The sequence below is a fragment of the Sabethes cyaneus genome, chromosome 2, assembly GCF_943734655.1.
Source record: "Sabethes cyaneus chromosome 2, idSabCyanKW18_F2, whole genome shotgun sequence".
NCBI lineage: Eukaryota > Metazoa > Arthropoda > Insecta > Diptera > Culicidae > Sabethes > Sabethes cyaneus.
In genome coordinates, this window is record NC_071354.1 from 213,442,867 (window position 1) to 213,467,420 (window position 24,554).

General features: G+C 38.4%; 1 protein-coding gene across 12 annotated transcripts in view; it reads right to left on the reverse strand.

The window, feature by feature from the left end:
- The window catches only part of LOC128737498 (uncharacterized), a 37,652-nt gene extending 24,769 nt beyond the window's left edge, over positions 1 to 12,883 (reverse strand). For 2 of the 12 annotated variants that reach the window (XR_008412035.1, XR_008412036.1), the window contains exon 1: positions 12,055 to 12,768. Coding sequence is in view for 10 of the 12 variants with exons in the window: in XM_053832148.1 (XP_053688123.1) it covers positions 3,610 to 3,752; positions 3,819 to 4,530 (855 nt within the window). In the remaining 2 variants the exon portion in view is untranslated. Of the gene's footprint in view, positions 1 to 3,475; positions 3,753 to 3,818; positions 4,646 to 12,054; positions 12,769 to 12,805 lie in introns of those variants that run through there. The other 10 variants (XM_053832148.1, XM_053832149.1, XM_053832142.1 and 7 more) reach the window with 10 other exon arrangements.
- Between the last annotated feature and the right edge of the window lie 11,671 nt (positions 12,884 to 24,554).

The window sequence follows — 24,554 nt, forward strand, 5'->3', positions numbered from 1 at the left end:
GTAGTTTGCCAAAAAATATGTTTGTTTACGTTTCATCGCAAAATACATTCTCGGTTGGATGACAGCGATTAACGATGATTAGCGATGAGTGTGAGATAGATATACCGAGCGAGTATTTTCGAGCGTAATCAATTCATATTTTGCTCACCAGTTTTTGCGTCGGCGATTCATCGCGAGAAATTAGGATACGATAGAGTTGCCAGTTGATAAGATTTAAATCGCTGATGAGTAGGTGATGAGCCTTCATCGTGATGAAAATTTGCAACATTGCATCTACTTCCAACCAGGACTGAATAAATAAATTCGCTGTTATAGAAACATATCTTCATCCTCACCTTATATATGCTCTCATTGAGTAAAACAACTATCAATCTGTCAAATATGAAATGGTTCGCATTCTGAACTGATTTTAACCACTCGAGGAGAAATAACCATCGAACTGTCAAATTTTAACTAAAAAGTTAAAAATTACGCGAAATGGTTCACAACCATAATCGATATATACGTGGTTAAGTTTCGTTGGCTTGGTCACTTCAGTCGCGTCACTTCTACTGTTGTGCTGCTTATTAAAAGCAAAACGCAGTGGTAGCGCCACCTCAAAATATGGCGATTTCAGGAAACATGGTAGATGCCCGGGAATTTGAGGATGTATAGGACATAAAAAGAGGCAAAATAATGGAAAAAAAGAAAACGAGAGAAAACGAAGTAAAACAAGCCAAAAAATGAGAAAAAAAAATGAATAAAAATAAAAATAGAAAGGAGTTAGAAGCTAAAAAACGAAAATCGGGACCATAAAAAAAACAATCGAAACGGGACAGAAAATGACAAAAAACGGAAAAAGGCAACGAAGGAAAATCAGAATTGTGGAAAAGGGCAAAAAACGGGACAAGAAGATATTGAGGAAACAGCGGGCAGAAAAAAGAAAAGAAAACGCGAAAAACCTGATAAGAAAGGGAATACGGAAGGTGAGATAAGAGAAGATCAAACAAGATATGATAGGAGAAAGATAGAACAAAAACTGAAAAAATGGGACAGAAAAAGAATCGATAAAAGAGAAAACAAAAATTACTAAAGGATATCAAAAATGTTTGTTTTCTTTTTTATCGTTTTAGGAATTCTACTAAAACGCTCAAATAAATAATAGGGTAGACGCACCATTAGTGGTGGTAGTACCAGTAGTCAGCCACGTAGCCAGAAGGGGGGGCCCGGGGGCCCAATTTTGATTTTAACTGTTTTATATGCATATTTTTGCGTTTAGAACTACAATACATTAAATGTATTGTGATGTATTATATTTATAAGCAGTAAGATATGCATATAATGTATTAGGAGCCAAGATAGGGCTCCTGGCCCCCACCTCTGGCTACGTGGCTGCCAGTAGTGGTGGAAACTTGAATTATTCCTTTATTTTTGCAGATTTTGGTACAAGTTTGATAAGTATCGAACCACCAGTAACAGTATTATTTGATAAATATCAAACTTGTACCAAAATCTGCAAAAATAATGGAATAATTCGAGTTTTCACCACTACTGGTACTACCACCACTAATGGTGCGTTTACCCTAGTTAATATAGAAAAAGTATAAAAAACAGGAAAAACGGAACAAAAAAAGGTAAAACGACAAACAAAAAGGCGGAAAACTGGAGATGAAAAAAGAAAAACGAAAAAGGAAAAAGGAAGAAAAAAGAGGACCAAACACAGAGTAAACTTAAAAGAAAAAATAGAAAAACAAGACGTTGCAGAAAGGAAAAACGAAACAGACGAAGATAAAAAACGAGAAGGAAAAGAGAATAAAAAATGGAAGGCGACCACTGGACATGAAAAAAGGAAAGAAGAGAAGAGGGAAAAGAAAAAACAAATGAAAAACAGCTTAGTTCAACTTAGCTATGCTAGAAATATCAAAAAACTGGACTGAAAATAAGAAAAATGAAACAGGAATCAAGAAAAACGGAACAATAAAGCAGGAAACACGAGGCAGAAAAAAGGAAAGTAAGGCAAAAAGAGGAAAAATGAAAGGAAAGTAGAAGAAAAACTAAGAAAAAGCTTCAGCAAAAGGGGAAAAAACGGAACAAAAAGTGTAAAAACAGGACTGCAAAAGAGAAAAAAACGGAATGGAAGAGGTAAAATGTGTGAGAGAATAAGACGAAAATGTCAATTCTAATTAATATATCTTCTTAAATATAAAAATGGATTTCTGTCTGTCTGTATGTTCCTTATAGAATCGAAAACTACTGAACCGATCGGCGTGAAATTTTGTATGCAGGGGTTTTTGGGGCCGAGAAAGGTTCTTATCCTTCGGGGAGGGGTTAGAGACCCCTCCCCGAAAGAGGGGGAGCTCCATACAAATGAAACACAAGTTTCTGCATAACTCGAGAACAAACAAAACAAATGGAAATTTGGCATGTAGGGATTTTGGAGGCATGAATTTATTTTATGATGGTTTGAGACCCCTCCCCCTCTGGTAGGGGGATAAGGACTCTCATACAAATAAAACAGAAATTTATGCGTAACTCAAAAACTATTCGAACTTGAGAAATTTTAGACTCTCATATAACATTAGTGAATAGCAAGACCATCAAAAACTATCTATAGCAACACTAGATGATCCAGGGCAAGACGACCGCATGCCGCGAGTGTTGCCGGCGACCCGCTGTCGAAAGCGCCGGCCACAGCGGGGGCCAGCCCCCCAGGAATCACCTTTGTCTAGGTTTATTTGTTTTCCTAGGTCTACTGGCCTCTATTACTTTTATTCAGTTGGGTCCGAACGAGCGACAGCGAGCATTCCGCGTTATGGTCACCCGAGAATTGGTTTTCCGCGAAATGGTTTTCGGCGGAATGTTATACAATCACGGCGAATATATCAATACTATCAGCTTTATTTCATCTGGCGTAGCAATGGAAGGAGCTGTTTTATACTTTACTGTGAGAAAAAATTTAAAATTTGTATATTAAACTACCCATGGTTTCATAGTTACGTAACTGCCTCATGTAAGGTTGAGCTCCTCAGAAACTTGCAAAACTCGACATTGTGACAAAGGTCATCCGAGATTTTACACAGCACAGTTTAATTTGTAACATTACGAAGATAGCCGGGTCAGCAAGTGTATATATAAAAAAGGCACTCGTGACGGATCGGGCGTTGTCTGGTTACCCGCTACTGTGAAGTTGGTGGGTCTGTCAATGTTCAGTACCGTAGACTCAGTTTTTGCTGTATTCACCTTGACACCTACTACTCTCGGAGTGGTTATCTAACCTTATTCTGCGCAACTATTCGTGCGAAAACACAAATTATTTATCAAGTAAGACTGTTTCACCTTAACTAGTGAGCTTCGACCACCAACAATCGACTACGAAATCTGTCGGTAGAGTTTTAAAGACGTTCAAACCCAAGGCTTTGCTTTGACTGTTCTGGACGATGAACGACAATAAAACGCATTTTATGATCATTCATGTAGTTATTTTATGTAACAGGAAACTGGATATATAGTTATTTAATGTAACAAGCGGTTACAGAGCTATTTAATGGATATAAGGTTATTTAATGTATATAAGTCGTAATAAAGGCATCAATATGTTCATTCAATCCTGCATAAGCGTGTAACAGCCTTTCAAGTCGCTGGATTGTTAGACGTGGATGGTCCATCTTTGCGACTTCCTCGATTGGACGATGATACTCCTAAGCCCGCTGTTGAAACAGAGCGACCGGAACTCCCGTCTCCCTGATGTGCACTGTGTGGACGATGTTTAGACCCTGAAACAGATAAGTGGATAAGTTTACCGATAAGTAATCTGCCAATGACGTACATGCCACACATACCCTGTGCAAATGGTTTATTATTTCCGCTTGGTCCCGGTTGTGGCGGAGCTGATGGAGCTGTATTTTCCATAAAAATACGGTAATAGTGATGAGCAGTTTCCGGATCATCATGAGGAAAGACGTCATCGCAGCGACAGGCGTCATAATTAAGGTCAAGAGGTTTATTTCGAGCGCCACCATGACCACATCCTGGTCTGGTGTTGCTATTGCTTATGGGTGGGTTGCCATAGCACCCCAAATCCCATGCGGGTTTTATCGGATCCCTCCATTTCGGTGGAACATAATCGTCAACTGGAGGTTTCCAGTCATAACCTAATTCTGCCATTGCATCGATAACTTCTTGGCTTACCTCTTGGTTTGGTGACTGATTTGGTGATACTATCTCGAATTTTTTTTTTCCAGCTTCTACTACAGCGTTACATATTGTCTCAAAAGCTATGTCTTTACGACTCTTTGGACAGCGTGCCAATATCTCTTCTAAAGTGTAACCTTTGCGTTGAGCTTTCTGCTCTCCAGCATTTTGATCATCGTCTAATACTGGACGATCATCTTGCCCTGTTGGCATCTCATCTTCAACGATTACTTCTGGAACTTCAGCCCGCTGAGCATCTGCTGATTCAATGGGACCTCTTCCTGCTCGATCCAGTTTACTTTTGTTAGGAACATGATCAGTAACCTGTCGGTTTAAATTATTTTTACGGCTAGAATCCATTTTTCCAATCCTGGAAAAGATGTCTTCGATTCTTATATTCGGTATTATTAAATACTTTCGTTTCTAGTGGGCTTTAGGCAGGAAACGGGAGGCGGTACAAACGCGAAGTCTTTTTCTGAAAGTAAAATAGTTTTAATCGCAGTAAACACATGTCGCAAAAAGCTGTCACAAGCCAGTATATCTGGATTTGTGAAGCAAGAAGCGTTTTTAAGTGCGTTTGTTAGTATATTAGTAGGTACTTTCTAGAGCTATCATCATCATCGTTAAACAGTATCTTCACAAAAGAATTTTCGGAAGGTAGGTCTATAATAAAACGCCTAAAACTTGGTATTTTCTGGAAGAAGTATTTTCACGATTCCCGTTATTTCATTTTCCGCTTTTCCGCTGCTTTAAAAGCTTTACTTCGAAAGTGAACAGGGTTGGCCTGTCGTTTAATCTCCTTTTTTGTTTATGAAACGTTTCAAATCCTGCTTTATCGACACAGCCAGATGTTTAGGCGCCTGCTGTGATTGAACAAAAAATGCAGTAGGATATTGTCATATCGACGTAGATTGCTTTCAAGCAACGGAATAAAATTTTCTGGGCAAGATGGACCAAGATGGTCTTAGCCGTCTGTGACAACACAAATAAAAAAAATTTCTGTTGCAGTTATGAGTTCTAATTCAAAAATTATGCATATGCTTCCCGACGTAATGGAACCTCGGATTCTGCTGAAAATCACTTTTCGTATTGTAACTTAGTTTTTACTAGACAGACGCGAAGTTTCTTTTGAGCTCATCCCCATCTTAAGTAAACTTCCTTATCGCTAACAGACTTTCCGTCGCATTGCAGCTCGATTCTACTGGACAACTTCTGCAAGTCACCAAGCACCGGTCTCTTGTTACTTACCAACTCGATGATTCAAATAAGTAAAATATATTAATAACACTATTTTCAGCTCAAAGAACAGATTACTCAATATGCACTGCAACACTGTGACTGTAGGGCAACTAATAACGAAATAATAGTGAAACTACAGTGGCAAAAAGAAGAGAGCTTTTGGGTCTCTGGAACACAGCTTCTTTGCGATCTTCCGCGTTCTGCCTGCACTTTGTTGTATATTATGCTCGCTGTCGCACTTCGCACACTGTAGCCACCACAGCACGCAGCAAGTGAAGCCAGAACGGTAAGAGAAATGGGGCAGTAAGGAAGAAGGAACGGATAAACACTCTGCCTGCTTTGGTTCAAGTTCAATCGGGCCTCGGCTGTGCTGTGTGTCTGCTCCTGCTGGCTCTGTGTGCGATAAAGTGTATTTGACTTCGCGATAGCATGATATCACGCTATCGGTTGCTATGGTTGTGTGGTCGTTGTGTGTGGATGTGTTGGTTTAGGGAGCAAGAGCAAGCTCCGGTGCTGTGCAATTCGGAAAAAAATTTGGGAATAGCTGCCAGCATTGTGGCCAAAATTTTGCTATTACAGTGGGAATTCGTTTTAGGCTCAATTTTGGCAACAAAAGCATTTGTTTATGGCAACATAAAAAATTTCAGTTACAAAAATATCCTTGTAATACAAATGTTTATATACAGGGCGCTCCACCTTTTATGTCGGTATGTAAACGCTGTATAACTTTCACATTCACCAACCGATTTCTTTCATTAGATATGTTTTGGAAACACCATTTCAGTACAATTATGTATCGCTGCACACCAAAAAAACGCGCTGAAATAGTAACACTTTACATCGAAAATAGTCGTTCCATTGTGTTAACTCAACGTGCATATCGGAAAAAATATTGCGGTAAAAAGGCACCATCCGACAATTCTATTCGAACAATTCGTGTCGAATTTTTTTGAGCACGGGACAGTAGGAGATCGTCAACACGCCATTCATCAAAGATAAAGACGTTCCAATGAACTGGTTGAAGCAGTGAGGAAGAGTGTCGCTCAGGACCCAACAGTTTCGTGAAACTGTCGATGGAAATCGATATAGGTGGATGTTGGCTCATTATGTCTGCCTACGAATGCGCGAAAAAGGTCTAGAAGGTTACTGTTTCAACAGGACGGTGCACCATGCCACATTGCGTATTCAACAATTCAATTTCTGCAACGAAAATTTCCGGGACGTCTGGTGTCAAAAAGAGGCGATATTGACTGGCAACCCAGATCACCTGATCTAACCCCCCAGGACTTCTTTTTGTGGGGTTATCTGAAAATCAAGGTTCACGCCAACCAGCCACAACCTATTGACGAGCTCAAGGCAAATATTCGTACGGAAATCGACGCTATAACACCCGAGATGCTCAAAAAGGTAATGGAAAACGCGGAAAAAAGGAGTCAATTTGTAATTTCTAATAAAGGTGGTCACTTAATTGATATTGTTTTCAAAAACTAAACCAAGAAAATTTTAAGGAAACAAACTAAATATATATAAATGATGTAGTCCTACGGCAATAGAAATTTTTCCTTTTGAACATTGTATAACTACAACACTAGGTACAAGCTTTTTTTCATGCGCATACTAAGGGCATAATTTGTTCGTTATTTGAACATGTACAGGGTGCTCCACCTTTTATGTCGGTATGAAAACATTGAATAACTTTAAGAAAAAACAACCGATTTCTATTAGTAATGCATTTTACTAATAGAAATCGGTTGTTTTTTCTTAGTTATTCAATGTTTTCATACCGACATAAAAGGTGGAGCACCCTGTACATGTTCAAATAACGAACAAATTATGCCCTTAGTATGCGCATGAAAAAAAGCTTGTGCCTAGTGTTGTAGTTATAGAATGAATGTTTGAAAGGTAAAATTTCTGTTGCCGTAGGACTACATCATACCGCAGAGTGTCAAAATGTTACTTATATCGGCTGGACAGCTATTGGCGGGTTTTTTAAAACAAACATTGGTTGCAATCGTGCAAAAATCCACGATAAACTATTGAAAATGGCCAATCAACCAGATGTAAACAAACTGAGCAAAAGTTATGTTCGAAAACAGACACTAATTAAGCCTGCAAGTCGTAAGTGAGATACGTCTGTAGTGAATAAAATTAATAATGGAATTCAAAAAAATTACGATTGGAATTCAATCGTAAAAAAAATCTTTAATTTCAATATTGCATGTTACAACATGGGAACGCAATATGAATATCAGGATCAGGAACGTTGTCAGTTTGTTTTTGTTGTTCCATTATTTTGTCGTAGGACCGCGTCTTACTGAAAGGAAGGGAGTCATTCCAACAAATCTACAAACGATCATCGGAAAAAGTTGTCAGACTTTGGGCGCTAATAACTCGGTCATTCACAACCAATTCGATTAGTCAGATTCTCGATCAAAAATAACTTTACAAATTGAACGATACAGTGAACTCGAATATTTTTAAAAATTCACTACTAAGAAATGAAACGGCAAGCATCATATTTGATAAGTCAACCAAAGCATATTTTTGCCTTCACGTCTCGATAATTTGGACCGTAATTTGCATTATTTAGAAACTTACAGCAAAATCAAATGAAAGTGTCCAAATTATGTGCAGCTGCTGATGGGGTAAAAAAGGGTTGGTTATCCTATAGACACCTGCGATTTCATTCGTTTCCATTTCTGAAAACAGTGACAAGGTTCGCCTGTCCTAGAACAAGGCGTTTTTTATCCAGCGAAAATTAAATTTCTTGAGCTTGACTTTGCAATTATTTTTTAATAAATTTACTCTCCCAGGGGTAGGTGGTTTGACGCGCACTTCGGCTAACCGACCTAAATCTCAGTTCCACATGTGGAATGTAATATAGTTTAAGTTGGATATATGTGTAGTATGTAGTATTGCATAATTTACCTTTACGTGTAGCATGTGTCTCGTAATGCGGAATGGAGCGGAATTGAACGGATCTGATTTTAAATCAAGTCCGTTTAGGCCGAAACACCGGGAGGGCTTACCCAGTGCCCTAGATGAAATGCTGGTATGCACAGAAATTTCTCTAGAAAACTGAAACCAAATCCTACCCACTATTCATCAGATTTTGACTTACTCTTGAAAATTAAAATTTATCGCTAGTTAGAACGAACGAGTGTTCAAAAATGATGTGATGTCTTTATTTGCTTAATCGAGACATTTTCTATGGGATTACCATAGAATTTGTGGCTGTTATGCGATTATGGACAGCACAGCACTGAAAAATATAAACACGTACATGTATACATGTGTATATATACGCATGTATGAGTGTGCATGGGTGTATAGGTATGAATGAATATATGTTTGAGTGTTCTATGAGGAGTCGGAATTTCATCTTATACCTATGCTGCCAAACTACAATTATTAATGGACTGGAAGTTATAGTCAGTAGCTGTGTTTCCTATGTCAGTTTTCTGTGTTATTATTATTATTCATTATTATTGTTTTTGCTACTGGTGTTACAATTATAATCATCTTCAATATTGCTATTATTGTTGTTACTGTCACCTCTATTGTATTGTTTTGGATGTAATTAATTATAATTATTATTGTTATTTTCTAATTTCCCTCCTTTATTAGAACGATTTGCATGTCTTGTGACTAACCGCGTTAACGGTATTCAACTAACAATATAAAATTATCACGAATGACGCTGTTTGTCTCCCAAAGATCCTCCTAATGCTGATGAGCTACTGTCGGAGAGTCCATCAAGTCGGACGGTGGCATCTCACCGGCGACCTGCTCCTCTCCATTCTTGCTGCTTTCGTCGCGGTCGGACTCAGTGGATCTCTCGAAAAGCTTTCTACCATCCTCACAGAATTATCAACTTCGTTAACATCTTATTAAGTCTTGCTTCAGTGACAGTTTGCACTTAAAACTTAACACGGCATATATACATATCTTCAAGTGAAGTTCTACATGATCCACCTCATCCTTTCAGTTACAGAATTGCTTCAATTTGACCACGGTCTGAAGACCATACCGACAAATCGGTTGACTACCTCTACAAATAGGCAATTACTGCCACCGGGAATTATATCGCATCTGCTCTATTTTTCGGAAGTTCAAGTAGTTTTTCGATAGTACTGAGCGATAATATTGCTCTTGAATAATATTACGCACAAAATATTCGAAAATTAACGCCAAAAGCTACAATACTGCAAAGATGGTAGATAAAGAAGCGGCTGTGCTTTTAATGAGCAAAGGTGGTTGAACAGCGCTGGGTTGCCGACCGTGATGACATGGGTAGTTGGAGAGATGAGTAGCGTCCATCCTAGCCAGTAGTTAGTCGGTAGTAGCATAGGTGATGGACAGACATAGAATTCTCGTGATATTACTAACCCGAAAATTGCAATCAACATGTTGACTAAAATTTTCCCCCTTTTCTTTTTCTTCTCTTTTTCGTTGTCTGATTTCGGTCGTTGCTCCTCACGGCGAGCCTAACATTGTCGTAGGGGCTGGGGGGCAAAAACGGATTAGCTACAGGTTGAAGACGTTGGAGCGGACGACGTGAAGTCAACGTAGGTCCTAAGTTATTACGAGTATACAGGTATTACAAGACTGACACAGGCAGAGAAGCGGATAAACAAAAGAAAGGAGAAGATCAAGATAAGTACATTCATTGTTATTGCTTATACAATTGTAGCGGGTCTGCATAGAGTCAAGTTCTGTCATCTCTTCTTCCTACTCATTAATTCATCATCATCAACGCATTATGGCGCTGGCGTTGTCCGCACGGACTCTTTTATCATTATCACAACCACCTTCTCTCAGCCTTGGACAGACTTGGCTGTAACTGCCCCACCTCGTGCTGCAAACGGAAACGGAATTATTTTTTAATAAATTTATTTCTCCTTTTCAAATCAAATTCACCTTTTTATGCGAAATTTCAATTTAACTGACGCACATCTAAATTTAAAAATTCAACAGTCGCAAAGACTGATTGCAAAAATCAAAATGGTTTCTGGCTTTAATTTTCAAAAGGTCGCATATTCCATGCAAAAGGGTTGATTACGCAACCTTATGAAAACTAAAGCCAGATTTATTCTATTTCCAGAGCGTGGTGGGATGGGCCGTTCCATTTGTTTGATCACATGTTAGTAAATGTGCATAAATCTATTTCAAACATTAACCTGCGTAAAACAGTAAGCAACAGATTCAGAGGGGTTGGGTAAAAGACACGATTGCATATGTGACGTAGGACTACATAAGTTTCTTTATAGTGATAGTAGCATGTATGCCATCACTTTAACTCACTTTGATGCTCTTCTCAGCCGAGCAAAAGCTGACAGTTATATATGGGACATAATGAATCAAAATGAAGTCCAAGTGAACGAACCATCCTTGTACGTAATAATACGAATGAACGTTGTATACGTTCTATGTGCATTTGGCGACAGTTGAAGGGACAGAGACAAGGAACTTTTTCATTTTTTCTGGTACACTTCCCTAACACAGACATCAAATTGGTCTAGATTTAAACGAGGTCGTAAGAAATTTTGTTGGTACGAGGAAACTTTATCACTATTTCTGGCGTACTTCGCAAGCAAGGGCATCAAATAGATCTAGGTTTAATCGCGGTCGTAAGAAATCTTGTTGAAACGAGGAGACTTCGTCGTTTGGTCTGGCTTAGTTTCCAAGCACAGATATCAAATTGGACTAGGTTCACTCGTCACAAAGAATCTGTTCGATCAAAGAATCGACCTGTTGGGACGGAGAGATTTTGTCACTCTTTTTTTTTTTTTTTTTTTTTTTTTTGAAAACACGTTCAAACTATGATGGGGTCTTCCAACCAATCACGAGCAAGTATTTGCAGTTGAACAGTGCTTCCTAATATCCAAAAATCAATATTTTTCTTTATTGGTGTAGATGCGTAGATTTTCCGATCGACTGGCGCAAAATTTATTGGAAATAGATCGGAAAACCGCAGAGTTGTTAGCGCTCGAAGTCTTTCATTTTTTTAATTTTTGGAGTGACTCTCAAACCTTGCCATAAGACTTAGTCCTACGTCGAAAAGTTGGTCGCGAAAAATATCTTTATAATTAAAATAAGAAAACGTAACCCAGCCAACCTTGCAAGTCACTCACAGCAACTGTTTCAGGTTAATAACGACATGATTGTTGATTTTACATTTGATTTCGTGGACAATCTTCCGCACAATTAGACATCCAAGTCATTATAATAAATTACGATTACAAGAATTATTGAGGAACATTACCACTCTTTGTCCTGCAATGTCCCATTGTGCGCATTTCTGTTCTCCCGATAGTGTTCTTCCAGTGACAGTTTAACGGCGACATTTGTAGTGGTTAAAAGACGAGAGTAAAAATACTTCGCGAGATTCGAGATCGAGTCGAGTATGTACTTACGACAGACACACACCGGCACACAAAGCTGCCGAAACATGTTCGACTCTGGCTCTCCCGTGTCCCGTATTTAATTTATTCAAGGAAATAAAACTAACCAATGTTTTTTCTTTTTGAATAAAATCGAAAAACGATTGAGTTTCAGGATCTTATGACGTCAGGGTGAACCAACTGTATTTATCACGAGGAAACGAAAACCGAACAAAAATGATAATAGCACAATAAAACCAACCTGTTTCTGTTTCTGCAGCGGAATCTGCTTGTTGCACGAAACCAATACTTTCCTCTGCTGGAACTTACAGCAAAACTGAGGTCCTTTTTCCAATAAGAATATCGCCTTAATCTCAAATGATGACAGAGTAGATACAAAGTTAACACTATATTATTTGATACTCGCTGAACACCTAAAGTGATCACTAATTCGTAATGCTACTAATTACACAAAAAACACTCAAATTTCGATAAAACACGATTATTTTTCTTCCTGGCAAGAATTATAATTAGGTCACTCGGGGAGAAAATTTGCTTTATTTCGGTCACTGCAATGCATCTTGTAAGACATTGTTTTCTTAACAGTGAATAAGATCGTATGGATGTGCTGCTATATGCTATATCCTCCTCCACGTACACAAGACCAGCACAATCCTGGCTAACTGCAATGGCAGACCGATTGAAGACCGTGAACTATATTATTAAAACAAAGGAAAAACACAACTTCCAACCGCGATGATGACGAGGAAGAATCTTGTCTAACAACAACCACAATTTTAATCTTCACACAATCGGATAGGACACCACACAGACCGAAGTTATATCACACTCTCCATGTTAGAACTGCTTTTTCTAGCTAGTTTCTTGCGCTCTTGTGCACGTCGACGGCACACAACACCCAAAGGAGGAAAACATGCAGATGCAATGTTCTTTTTTGTTATGAACACGATTGAAAACTATGCACAAACACGTTCATCCGTCAGGACAGATACCTAAAGACTGAAGAATTCCACCGTCTGGTCGGTCTGTTTCTGTTGGTTGAAATCAAAACGAAACCGCGATGATAGCACAAACATGGACGTTCACCACGTTCGCATATTCCGTATGCGTATGCGAAAATGAAAAGCTCGCCGAAGCGCACACATCTGTCGCGGCTGCACTACTGTGGTGAGTGTGGTGTATGTGCCGCCAACACTTTCGCGCGGAATTCTCTCTTTTCTCGCCAATTTAGCGATGACAGAGGTTGGTTGATAAGAAATGGAATCACAAAAGGAACTGTCAAAACCGCTAGAAAATGTATCAGCAAATGAATGCGGCACACACACTAATGTGCATTCGGAGCCCGCAGCTTTTCATCGACCATCAGGGATGTTCAAGTAAACTGTGTCCATATGAATGACCAGTGGCGCTCCCAGTGGCAAATGTATAAACTTTTGAGGATAAATTTTATTTTTCAATCCACATCACCTATAATTCTCTGTGCCTATAAGATAAACGGCACAGTGTAACCGACTCTTCTACACAATATATTTTAATACCTCATTTCAAATATTGTTTGACGTAGGACTACGTCTTACTTTAATAGAGTGGCACGTTGGAGAAGCAAAAATGACCGCGACACGACAAAGTGATAGATTTTGAACGCTTATAGCTCAGCCAATTCTGAATATATTTTTATGGTTTGCATACCATTCGAATCACAAAATGTCAGCCTTTTGTATAGTTTTTATTAGAAGATTGTATTTTGTATGTAACTTCTGGAATTTCCACGTAAAGTTGAACAATTTTTCCAAATTTCCTACAGTATTCGTTCAATCGTCGCCATAGTTACCATATCAAATTGTTATTACTAACAATCAATTCAAGTGAGAAGTGAGTGATTTTGTGCATCTGATTCTACAATATCTCAATTGCTTCAAGCAAAATATATACGTAAAGCAGCGCAGTCCGTGAGCAGACATTATTAACTGGACCAGCAAGAGGCCAGCGTTGACGGTGGCAGAGCACTGTAAATTCTACCATTTGAGAAGAAAAGGTAATCGTAGTGATTCAATGTATTCTGAAGTGGGTAATACATCGTTAGATAGTGCATCGCACGAAATAGCTGGTCCCTCCAACGTTGAAGTGTTGCGTGAGCTGACCGCTCCGGCGCACGTAGAGGCCAGCGTATCGCCTAACGTAACAGGTGAGTCCTATAGAAGCCGAAAAGATGTAAAAATGTAGGGTACGGGATCAGTCATCAAACATTTTCGGCTTGTTTATGGATATACCATTTCATGCTTTCAACTTGCCGGATAGAATATTATAAAAAATAATGTAGGTTCAAAATATTAATAGGGTAAATGATCCATTAGTTGCGCCACTAAGCACAATCTAACTTCATTTTGCTTGTTTATTGAGGTATATACTTCAATTAATGCTTGTGGGATATAAATTTAACAAATACAAGGTATTTGTCACATGGCAAGACAATTGCTTTCGTTGTACGAGAAGCTTTATAAAGAAAAAATGAATTTTCCGATTCAATTATATTGAACCAACAGTTGCGCTAATGTTTCCTTAATTAAGTTTGATGTTCCTTTAATTGTGTTATTCCATATACATTGCTAGGTTGCTAAGTGAAAAAACATCGTAGCAAAACTATAGATGAGCGCCTATAGTTGTGCGCTCCAACTGCCCGGTAGATTTTGGAAAATTGGCATTTTAGCAAATAATGCTTTAATTTTAAATAGTGTAGTCTAACTACCAATAATTCTAAAAACCTGTTTTATATAATGAATGTAATTGTTTTATCTAAAATGCTACGGTGACGAAAATATGCATTAATAATGAATAGTAGCGCAACTATTAGTACTACCACAACTACTGGATCAACTACCCTATGTGAAATACTCGCAACTTGTGCTTTATTATCATTGCTCAAATTAGAAAACGACTCCATTGGAAAGGTCTTGCGGGTCAAATCGAGGCCCGCTGTGTACTCTAAGCATGACGTTCTTCAGCCCGATTGGACACCTATTGAAAAGCGATCTGCAAATATTAAGCTAAGTAGTAGCATTAAGTGCAAACGTATACAATTTCCTTTAGTAGGTGCGAATGCTCTTACTGTATACAAGAGTCAAGACGGCACATTTTCTGAAATCGCGTACTAGTATGGCAAGGGACAGGAACAGCAGTTGGCGTACGTGGGAATGTCAAGAGTTACATCGATTGAAGGATTGTACTTGACGAATAACAGAGGCATATTTAAGTTTTACCATGCCAAGGGAACTGCATCACCATTCCATCCAGGAATTACGGACGGAACTTAGGCGCCTGGAAAACCACAAATTGGTTACTTTAGGTACTGAACTTCTAGAATTTATATCTAACGTAAGCCATTTTGCTGTACTGCTGAGCCTGAATGTACAGAGTCTAAACGCACGCACATTCAGCAGATATTTCAACCGATGCGGTTCTCAGACAGGCAGATATCCTTGCGCTCAGCGAAACATGGATGGACAGTAATGAAGTTATTTCCATATCGACATTAGTGCCAGCAGCTTTTCCTTCCAACCGGTAAGGAGATGACACAATGTACCTGATTTTAACGGCTAGTAAGTTTCTAGTTAGCCAAAACAATTTTTTAAATAATTGTTACTCTGTAGTGTTAATTCACCACTATCTTAACCAGAGACAATGTGATTTCTTCCCTTGAACCCTTTAAACAATCCAGTTGAAATATTCGGACAAGCGACATAAACTCGATAGTGTTGTCATCGGAAATCAAATGTAAGAAAAAGAATGTCATTTATGATTATACCATACATTACTTTAATTCACAGTGTCAAACAGAATACTTAAATTATCAGCATTATCATGATGTCTGATTTCGACCCCACGCTGCTCTAAATAACGGTTTAGCATGTGCCAGATTGCTTATAATTTACACGATGCGAAGTTCTGCAACATGTAATGTAATGTAATGCTTTTGTAATGCTAACACTATGCTTTTTCTCTACAGCACAAAGTAGCCAATCCAATCGTTTCAGTCAATCTTAAACTTTCAAAATGGTTCTTTTCAAAACCATCATAACTGTCAATGAAGAGTATTATGATTTCCATTAACAATCAATTTTCTCAAAAGTGTTTTTAGTAACGTGTGTCTAGATTGGCAACTAGTGGCATGCAATTGTTTCTAACAGTTGCTGATGTTTCCAAGTAACTATGGCGACGTACCACAAATGTGCAGGTGGCGACAGAAGCAACATTGAGCAAAAACTAGCAACATATCGCATTCCCAACGTAGCCAAAATTGCTCATTCTAAACGCACCTTTACATTAACTTTGCGTAGTCCTACATTGAATATGCGGTCGTGTCTTATACACAACCCCTCTGATTTTTTCTCGATAACGCGCAAGACAAATAGACTCTTTGAAGAAGGTCCTTAAAAAACATGAATTGCCGTCTGCAATTAAATAAAAATGAAAACTTCAAAATTAAATTCTTCTATTTATATTTATTTGCGACAGATACGTATCCGTATCTACCGAAAACCCACTAACATAACTTAAACGGACACCATCGACATGATCATCATAACCATCAACCGTATTATTTCTATAGGTAACTTGCTTTAGCAATTGGTGTATTGAAAAGGACTTAATATGAGAGAAGAATCGACTTGATTTTACGTTCTAATCAAACCCGGTGTAATCATAACTCTGTTATTCTGAATTACGATCGGCATGTATTATAGCGTATGGCTGAGCTACGAAAAACCAAAAGGAAATCACGAGTTAAATTTTGCGAAAGCATACAAACTCTGCCAGAGGCTACGCGTCTGCAGAAAGCGATGTCCAAGGACCACTGCAATGGTCTAGGGCAATTAAAAAAAAAGAGAATGGGAGTCTCACTGTTACCACCAGGGAAGCTCTAGAAGTTCTAACGAACACGCACTTCCCTGGCTCGACAGTGACCACCGGACAAGACATAGGCGGGCAGGAGCGGAATGGGTCATTACACAATGTGCCAAATGACTCGGTTCTACTTGCACGCCAATTGTTTACGGAGGCTTCGATCAAATGGGCACACAGCTCTTTTGAACCAATGAAATCTCCAGGTCCGGATGGTATTCTACCCATTTTCTCACAAAAAACGGACGCTGTTATAATGTCCGAGCTCATCAACCTCTTTCGAGCCAGTTTCACTTTGGGATATATCCCGAAGAATTGGCGGAAAGTCAGGGTGGTGTTCATACCTAAGACTGGCAAAAAAGACAAAATCATGCCTAAGGCTTTCAGACCAATAAGTCTGACTTCAACGCTTCTTAAGCTGATGGAGAAAATCACGGATAACTATATCCGCAATGAGTTTTTAAAAAACTCTCCATTACATGTAAGTCAACATGCATACCAACACGGTAAATCTATGACAGCATCTAGAGACAGCACTTTGTACTTTTCTTGATATTGAAGGTGCTTTCGATAACACGTCCTTCGCGTCAATTAATACATCTCTCTGTCAAAAGAGAATCGACCACACTACAATGAGCTGGATTCAAGCAATGCTCTCGAGTAGAGAAATTACAGTATCATTGGGAGATACGTCGGTCACGATTTCGGTGATCAAAGGATGTCCAAAGGGAGGAGTTCTCTCCCCCCTGCTCTGGTCACTGGTGGCCAACGCACTCCTTCACAAGCTATCACAGCTTGGTTATGAGACCATTGCTTACGCCGACGACGTTGTACTTATCGTCAGAGGTAAGTTTGACGCAGTATTGTCAAGTCGCTTGCAAGGAACTCTAAACACCACCATGTTATGGTGCTCACAAGAGGGACTTAATGTAAACCCCACCAAAACAGTCGTTATACCATTCACTAGGCGAAGGAAACATACCATTACTCCCCCTATACTGAATGGTGTCAGACTGGGCTTTAGTAATGAAGTCAAACACCTCGGAATAATTCTCGATAAAAAACTGAACTGGGCTGCCCACTTAGATTATACTGTTAAGAAAGCAGCTTCGGCTATCTGGGCATGCAGGTCACTTTTTGGCAAAACCTGGGGATTGAAACCTCAACTAGCCTTTTGGATAACCTATGCTGCAGTCGTATGGTGGCCAAAGGTGAATGAGGTGAGAGCCCAAGCCAAACTAAACAAAGTCCAGTGCCATGCGTACATTATTCAGCATTTCAAAAAATGGTTCTATTTATCCTGCTCCCCTTGAGATGCTGCAAAAAAAATCGCTTGCGTTTTTAGTTTTTTAAATCCCGACCGAATATATTTTTATTTTCCATAACAAGCAAATGATATACCGTCGATACTTTTTCGATACGTCGATAATGTAGACAAACTGACGTTTCGATTAAGTCTCAAACAAACACTAATAATGTTTATTCGCCTTTTTAGCATTATGTGAATTCTAAAGAAGTATACACTCAAGTCGCTTTTTACGCGAGGGATACGTCCCGCGTAAATCAAAACCGCGTTAATTCCAAAATTCGCGTAAAAAACCAAAATTTCGCGTAAAAAAAACTTTGTGGATTTCAACACTACGCGAAAAAATAGACGTTTTGAGCACATCCGCGTAAATTCCGAAAACCGCGTAATTCCGAAAATCGCGTAAAAAAAATTGTGAAATTCGTGTAAAAAACCACGTAAATTCCGAAATTCGCGTAAAAAACGCGTAAATTCCGAAATTCGCGTGAAAATAGTCGCGTAAAAAAACCGCATAAAAAGCGACTTCAGTGTATAAAGAAAAATAGGCTTTTAATCACAGTTCTGTATGCTTATACAATGTTGTCAAAGGACTAGTGTTTAGTGCTTACTAGTTACTTGGGTCGGCCTATGGTCTAGTTCTAGTGGAAGAACACGTCGTTTTGACGTTTTTTGAATAAAAAATAGTAGATAAAATTGTATGTTGGCAAAGTATTTTTATTGGCGAAAGAAAAGGCAAATAGGCTGAATTTAGAAACCTGCTGAAAACTCCTACTACTCTCCCGTACCCCAAGTAACGGTAGCTGAATTGCAAGTGCAATGGCTGCTTACGGGTTGGTTTAAGGCGACCAAAGCTGCATAAAGTAAACACTCAAATGGTGTTTAAATAAGCGATGTTTAAGCCACTTTAAGTTTTTCAAACCAGTTCTCTCCCAAAAGCTGATAAACAAGCTTAATAGCGGATTTTTCTGCTAAACAATCTGTTTCTAAACAGCCATAAACATCAAACCATTTTACGGCTGCTTAAAGGTGTTAAAGTGTTGAGTGGAAGCTTTCATTAGGCTCACAGCATTCAACCTACTTTAAGCCTGCTTAAGGGTGTTTAAGTGGCTCTACAAACTTCTACCAAGTTTTCTTTCGGCTCACAGCACACATACTGTTAGATCTTTTTTTTTCTCCTGTCCCAGAAGTCAATGTCATTCTGGTGTGTTTTGGGCCAGTACTGTTAGATCATAGAATTGCGCAATTCGGCTGACAGCAAAAGATTGTCAGTTATCGACATTATCGACTGCTTCACGCTACACGCTAGGCGGGCTAAGCTTCAGGTGTAAAGATATTCTCACTGTCTGTTCTGCAGATGGAATGGGGCGGATCATACGGTGAGTGCTTATGGATCAAAAGATGGCGGGTTCAATTCCCGGAAAAACATGCATTTTTAAATAACTAGCTTACTTATACACGAATTAAAGCTATTCGAAATTAAAAATATCGCATTCGACAATGTTCACGATAAAATAAAAATGACGCGTTCCATTTTTGTAAATTTAAAAATAGATTTTTTTTGGCTGCATAAAGGTTGATAAGGCGTTGATTAAGCGATTTCTCGTTCTGAAAATAGAATTGACAGCATTGCGCAAATTGGCTATTTAAAAGCTGAAGTTTTTGGAGCGTCTTAGTAGAATACGAAACCTAAAATTAAAAAAGAAGAAAACTTATCCAATTTAATTCTACCATGTATATTTTATTCACGACAGATACCTATTTCGCCTATACGACTTGCAGGCTTCCTCAGTGTCTGTTTTCGAACTAAAAGACACTGAGGAAGCCTGCAAGTCGTAGGCGAAATACGTATCTGTCGTGAATAAAATATACATGGTGAAATTAAATTGGATAAATTTTCTTCTTTTTTTATTTTAGGTATTTAAAAGCGCAAAAAGGTTTCTATTAAGCTTCATTGCAGCTTCGAAAGCAGCTATTAATTAGCCTGAAGCTTGATAAAATCACCAGATTTAGATGTTTAAGAGCTGAAAAAAAGTTTTTATTTTTAAACCTAAACCATAGATCAGCCACAGGTTGAATAAAATCAGCTATAAAAGCGTTTGATCAACCTGAAATTGTTACTTGGGACCCTACGTATCTGTCAAGAATAAATATATACAGGGGTTAGGCAAAATGATCGGCACAGGCAAAATTTTGATGAAATTCAAACGGCCATAACTTTCACAAATTTGGACAAAAGTTGGACGAATTGCATTCGACGGAGAAATCTTTCTAGTTTTTTGACGTAGGACTACGTCTTACGGCAAGTTTTGAGATAGGGTGTCATTCCAAAAAATCGAAAAATGCGAGCGTCACGAAAAATGAAAGGTTTTGAGCGCTAATAGCTCAGCAGTTTTCCGATCGATTTTCAATATTCTTACACCAATCGATCGGAAAAGCTTCTAATAATTGACCCAAATGAAGAAAAGTATGGATTCTTGATGTTGAACTATTGAAAAATTGAAAATAATGAACCTATGTTTTACCAGAATTCTCGCTTCGTGATTGGTTGGAAGATTCTTAACGATGATCTAAACCTATACCAACTTGATATCTGTGCTTGGGAAGTAAGCCAAAACAAGTGACGAAGTCGCCTCATTTCAACAATATTTCTTAACACCGCGGTTCAACCTAGACCATTTTGAAGTCCTTGTTTGGGAAGTACGCCAGAGAGAGTATCAAAGCTCCCTCGTGCCAACAGATTTCTTACGAACGCGATTAAACCTAGTCCAATTTGATGTCTGTGTTAGGGAAGTGTGCCAGAAAAAATGACGCAAATTCGTTGTCCGAATAGATCGCAAATTCTTTACTTTGAGACGATTAAACGTAGGCGAATTTGATATCTGTGCTGGAAAAATGTGCTACAGCTGTTGTGTTCGGTTATAATATGACTCTGTATGAATACGCATGCTTGCCGTTTCATTAGAAGTGTAGTGAAAAGATGTGATGTTGATAAAATAGGATTGAATTGGTAAAATCCCTTCAACGTGGGAAACCATGGATAATAAAAACAATCTTTAATTTCAGTAAGGTAGCAGGAAAGTAATAGTTTGTGTTCTTGATTTTGTTAAATTGTTTTCAAATGCACAATCTTTTGAAAATTGAACGTATGGAATGTTACTACTTTGATAAATGTTACATACAACGCATGTAGCATGTATATATGTTGCATATAGCATGTATACATGAAGAATCGTATGATTACAAGCATGAATACATGCCACTATCATTACAAGAGACGTAGTTCTGCGTCACCTATATATGCGGTCGTGTCTTGTACACAGCCCCTCTGATTTTTAAAATATTTCAAGATTCGCAATAGTCAGCGGACGCCGGAGATATTCCGGGTTATCTGGGGGTATGTCAAAAACTGATTTTTGACGTAGGACTACGTCTTTGTTTACTATACTGGGACTGGGTAGCACTTTGTGAAAACGAAAATAGAAGTGTAACGTTGGAATGAAAGATTTCAAATGCTAATAACTACTAAACTACTGAACGAAACTGAACAATTGATATGTCGTTGGATAGATAAAATGATTAGCAATTTTATAGGGGTGAGAGAGCAATTCTAAGGAGGGCGTAAGAGGGGGGGGGGGGGGGCTCTTATACAAATGAAACACAAATTTTCTCAAAACTCGAAAACTAATCAAGCAAATGAAAACAAATCTGGCATGTGGCGGTTTCAGAAGGCAGTATTTTTTTCTACGATGTACTGAGACCTCTTCCCCTTCTAAGAGGAGGCTCGCATACAAATGAAGTACAAATTTCCTCATAACTCTAGAACTAATCAACCAAATGGAACCAAATTTGGAATGTAGGGGTTTCAGAAGGCAAGAGTTTATTTTTATGGTGAATTGAGACCCCTCCCCTCTTTAGGATGGGGGGCTCCCATACAAATAATATACAAATTTCCTCATAACTCGAGTACTAATCAAGCAAATGTAACCAAATTTGGCATCTGGGGACTTTAGAAGGCAAGAATTTTTTATGATGAATTGAGAGTTTGAGACCTTATTTAGGAGGGGGACTCCCATACAAATAATATACAAATTTCCTCATAAATCGAGAACTAATCAAGCAAAAGGAACCAAAATTTGCATGTGGGTTTTTTTGGAAGCATGAATTTATTTTGATTTTATTTATTTCATGATAGTTTGAGACCCCTCACCCCTGTGGTAGGAGGATAAGGACTCTCATACAAATAAAACAGAAATTGGTCATTCATTAGCATTTCAACCTTCATGATACACACAAGTGATTTTTAAAAGAACTCTATGTCTCAATGGTTGCTGGCGTTGTACTGAACCCCCGTCCACGTATTTCAAAGCCACCATTGCATTCAATGAAGAATTGAATCTGAATTTTGCGCTCTTCTCTTTTAAACATTCACTTAAACAATGGCACTCACAGATTCTTATAAACATACATATGCCCGAAATGCAGTTTGCATTAGTCTTTGATCTGATCATCTGATGTAGTCCTACGTCACCCTTTCGTACAAACCTTAGGGCTGTATACCCTGTAGTTTTTTCATCGCTTGTATCTTTTTCTGTCATGGAAATTTATTCATATTCATATTTTATCCCAAAACTAGATTTCAGTTCCAGTCGATTGGTGAAAAAAGAACGGAAATCCGACGAGAAAAAAACCAAGTTACGGCCATTTTCGTAAAATCAGTACTAGTAACATCTATTGCTCTGGTCAGTTTAGGTCATATCGCAAACCATGTCAATATGAGCATCCAACGTTAAGGTTTTATGAGTCATTGACGATGGAAGCATTCCCAGGTCCATGGCCATGGTCCGTGGCATGGCAACCCTGTAGCAGGTTGTAGGTACTCCGGCGGAAGTGGTCGTTTCAGGGAATATTCGAAATTACGTCAATATGGGTGTCAAACTTCAGGATTTTCAACCATCGTCAATTTTTGAAGTTTGACATCCATATTGGAATGGTTTTGGTTATGTTTTAGAATGGTCATAAAGGTAAGACATTACTGGCAACATTTCCAGAACTGATTTCACTAAAATGGCCATATATCGGTTGTTTCTCGTCGGATTTCCGTTTTTCTTCGACCAATCGACTGGAAACCAAATCTAATTTTGGGATAAAATATGTAAATTAATAAATTTCCATGACAGAAAAAGATACAGATTAAAAAAATCAGTTTTTGACATACCCCCAGACAACCCGGAATATCTCCGGTGTCCGCTGACTATTACAAATATTGAAATATTTTCGGAAAACTAGGAAAATTTTCCCGTCGAATACAATTGGTTTCATCTAAAAATGTTCATTTTTGTAAAAGTTATGGCCGCTTGAATTTCATCAAAATTTTACATGTCCCGATCATTTTGTCTAATCCCTGTATATTGGGTGCTTTGCTCAAAGTTAATCGCGGTCTAAAGGAAACACCACGCTTGAACAGCGGGGTAGTGTGGCTGTCAAACTACATACATTGTACATGTCCCACTCATTGATTTTGGTACTTTTGGTTCTGGTGCCTACTTAAAGGTTTATTCATTTTCAGACTACCGAAATTGATTAGAAAGCAGTTAAACACAGCCTTTTAGCTATAATTTAAGTAATATTAGCTGTTATTTTCGGTATACTGGCTGGTTCCAAGTAGGCGCCGTCCATGGATGTTTAGCCCGCAAAATTTTGACAATTTCACACCCCTGCGCTTGAAGGAACCACCGCGCTAGAACTGTTGCCAGAATGCTGTAAACAGGCATGTTGTTCACCTAACTGGGTCGTCAAAAGTAACTAACACTTTATAATTTCTTCCAATATCGAAATCGACCCGGCAACTATGAAAGAGCATTTTATTTTTGCGTTGCGCGGTGGATAATTTTCAATGAAACTCACAATACCTAGAAGAATTTAATTGGAAAGTTTTCTTTTTGATTTATTGTGCCACGCAGCAGCAATTATACGAGTCCAACGCAAATTCATATTTGAGTAATAATAATCCCGTACCTACTAATAAATTAAAAATAAGCTTGTGAAACAAGGAGGGATACAGAGATGAGGCAATGACGAAAAACTGGTGGTTCAAATTGCTAAATTACAACCGTGTGCGGGAGATGCAGAAAAAAACCACGCTAATAATTTTCGCGTGGGAGTCTAAATAGGTGGAATCTCCTCAATAATTTTAGATAAATTTATATGCTTATCTATACAGTTTTCATAACACTTAGTTCACATACTGATAATTCTAGAATATGTCTTCTTCTAATGTAACGCGAAACTTGACACTTGCAGATTGCAGTGGCATTTGATAATGATTCTTCTTGCACTTTACTCACTGCTCCGTTCCTCATGATTCATGAAGCACAGCAAACTTCCTGAAATATTTCACTACCATTACCTACCGAGTTTCACTCACCTACCGATAGAGGAATACTATCGTAAAGCTTCACCACTCTCGCACCGCCCAGAGAGAAAAGATGCGTTTTGGGAGCTTTTTTTGTCATCATCATCATTAGGGGAGCTTTTAGGAC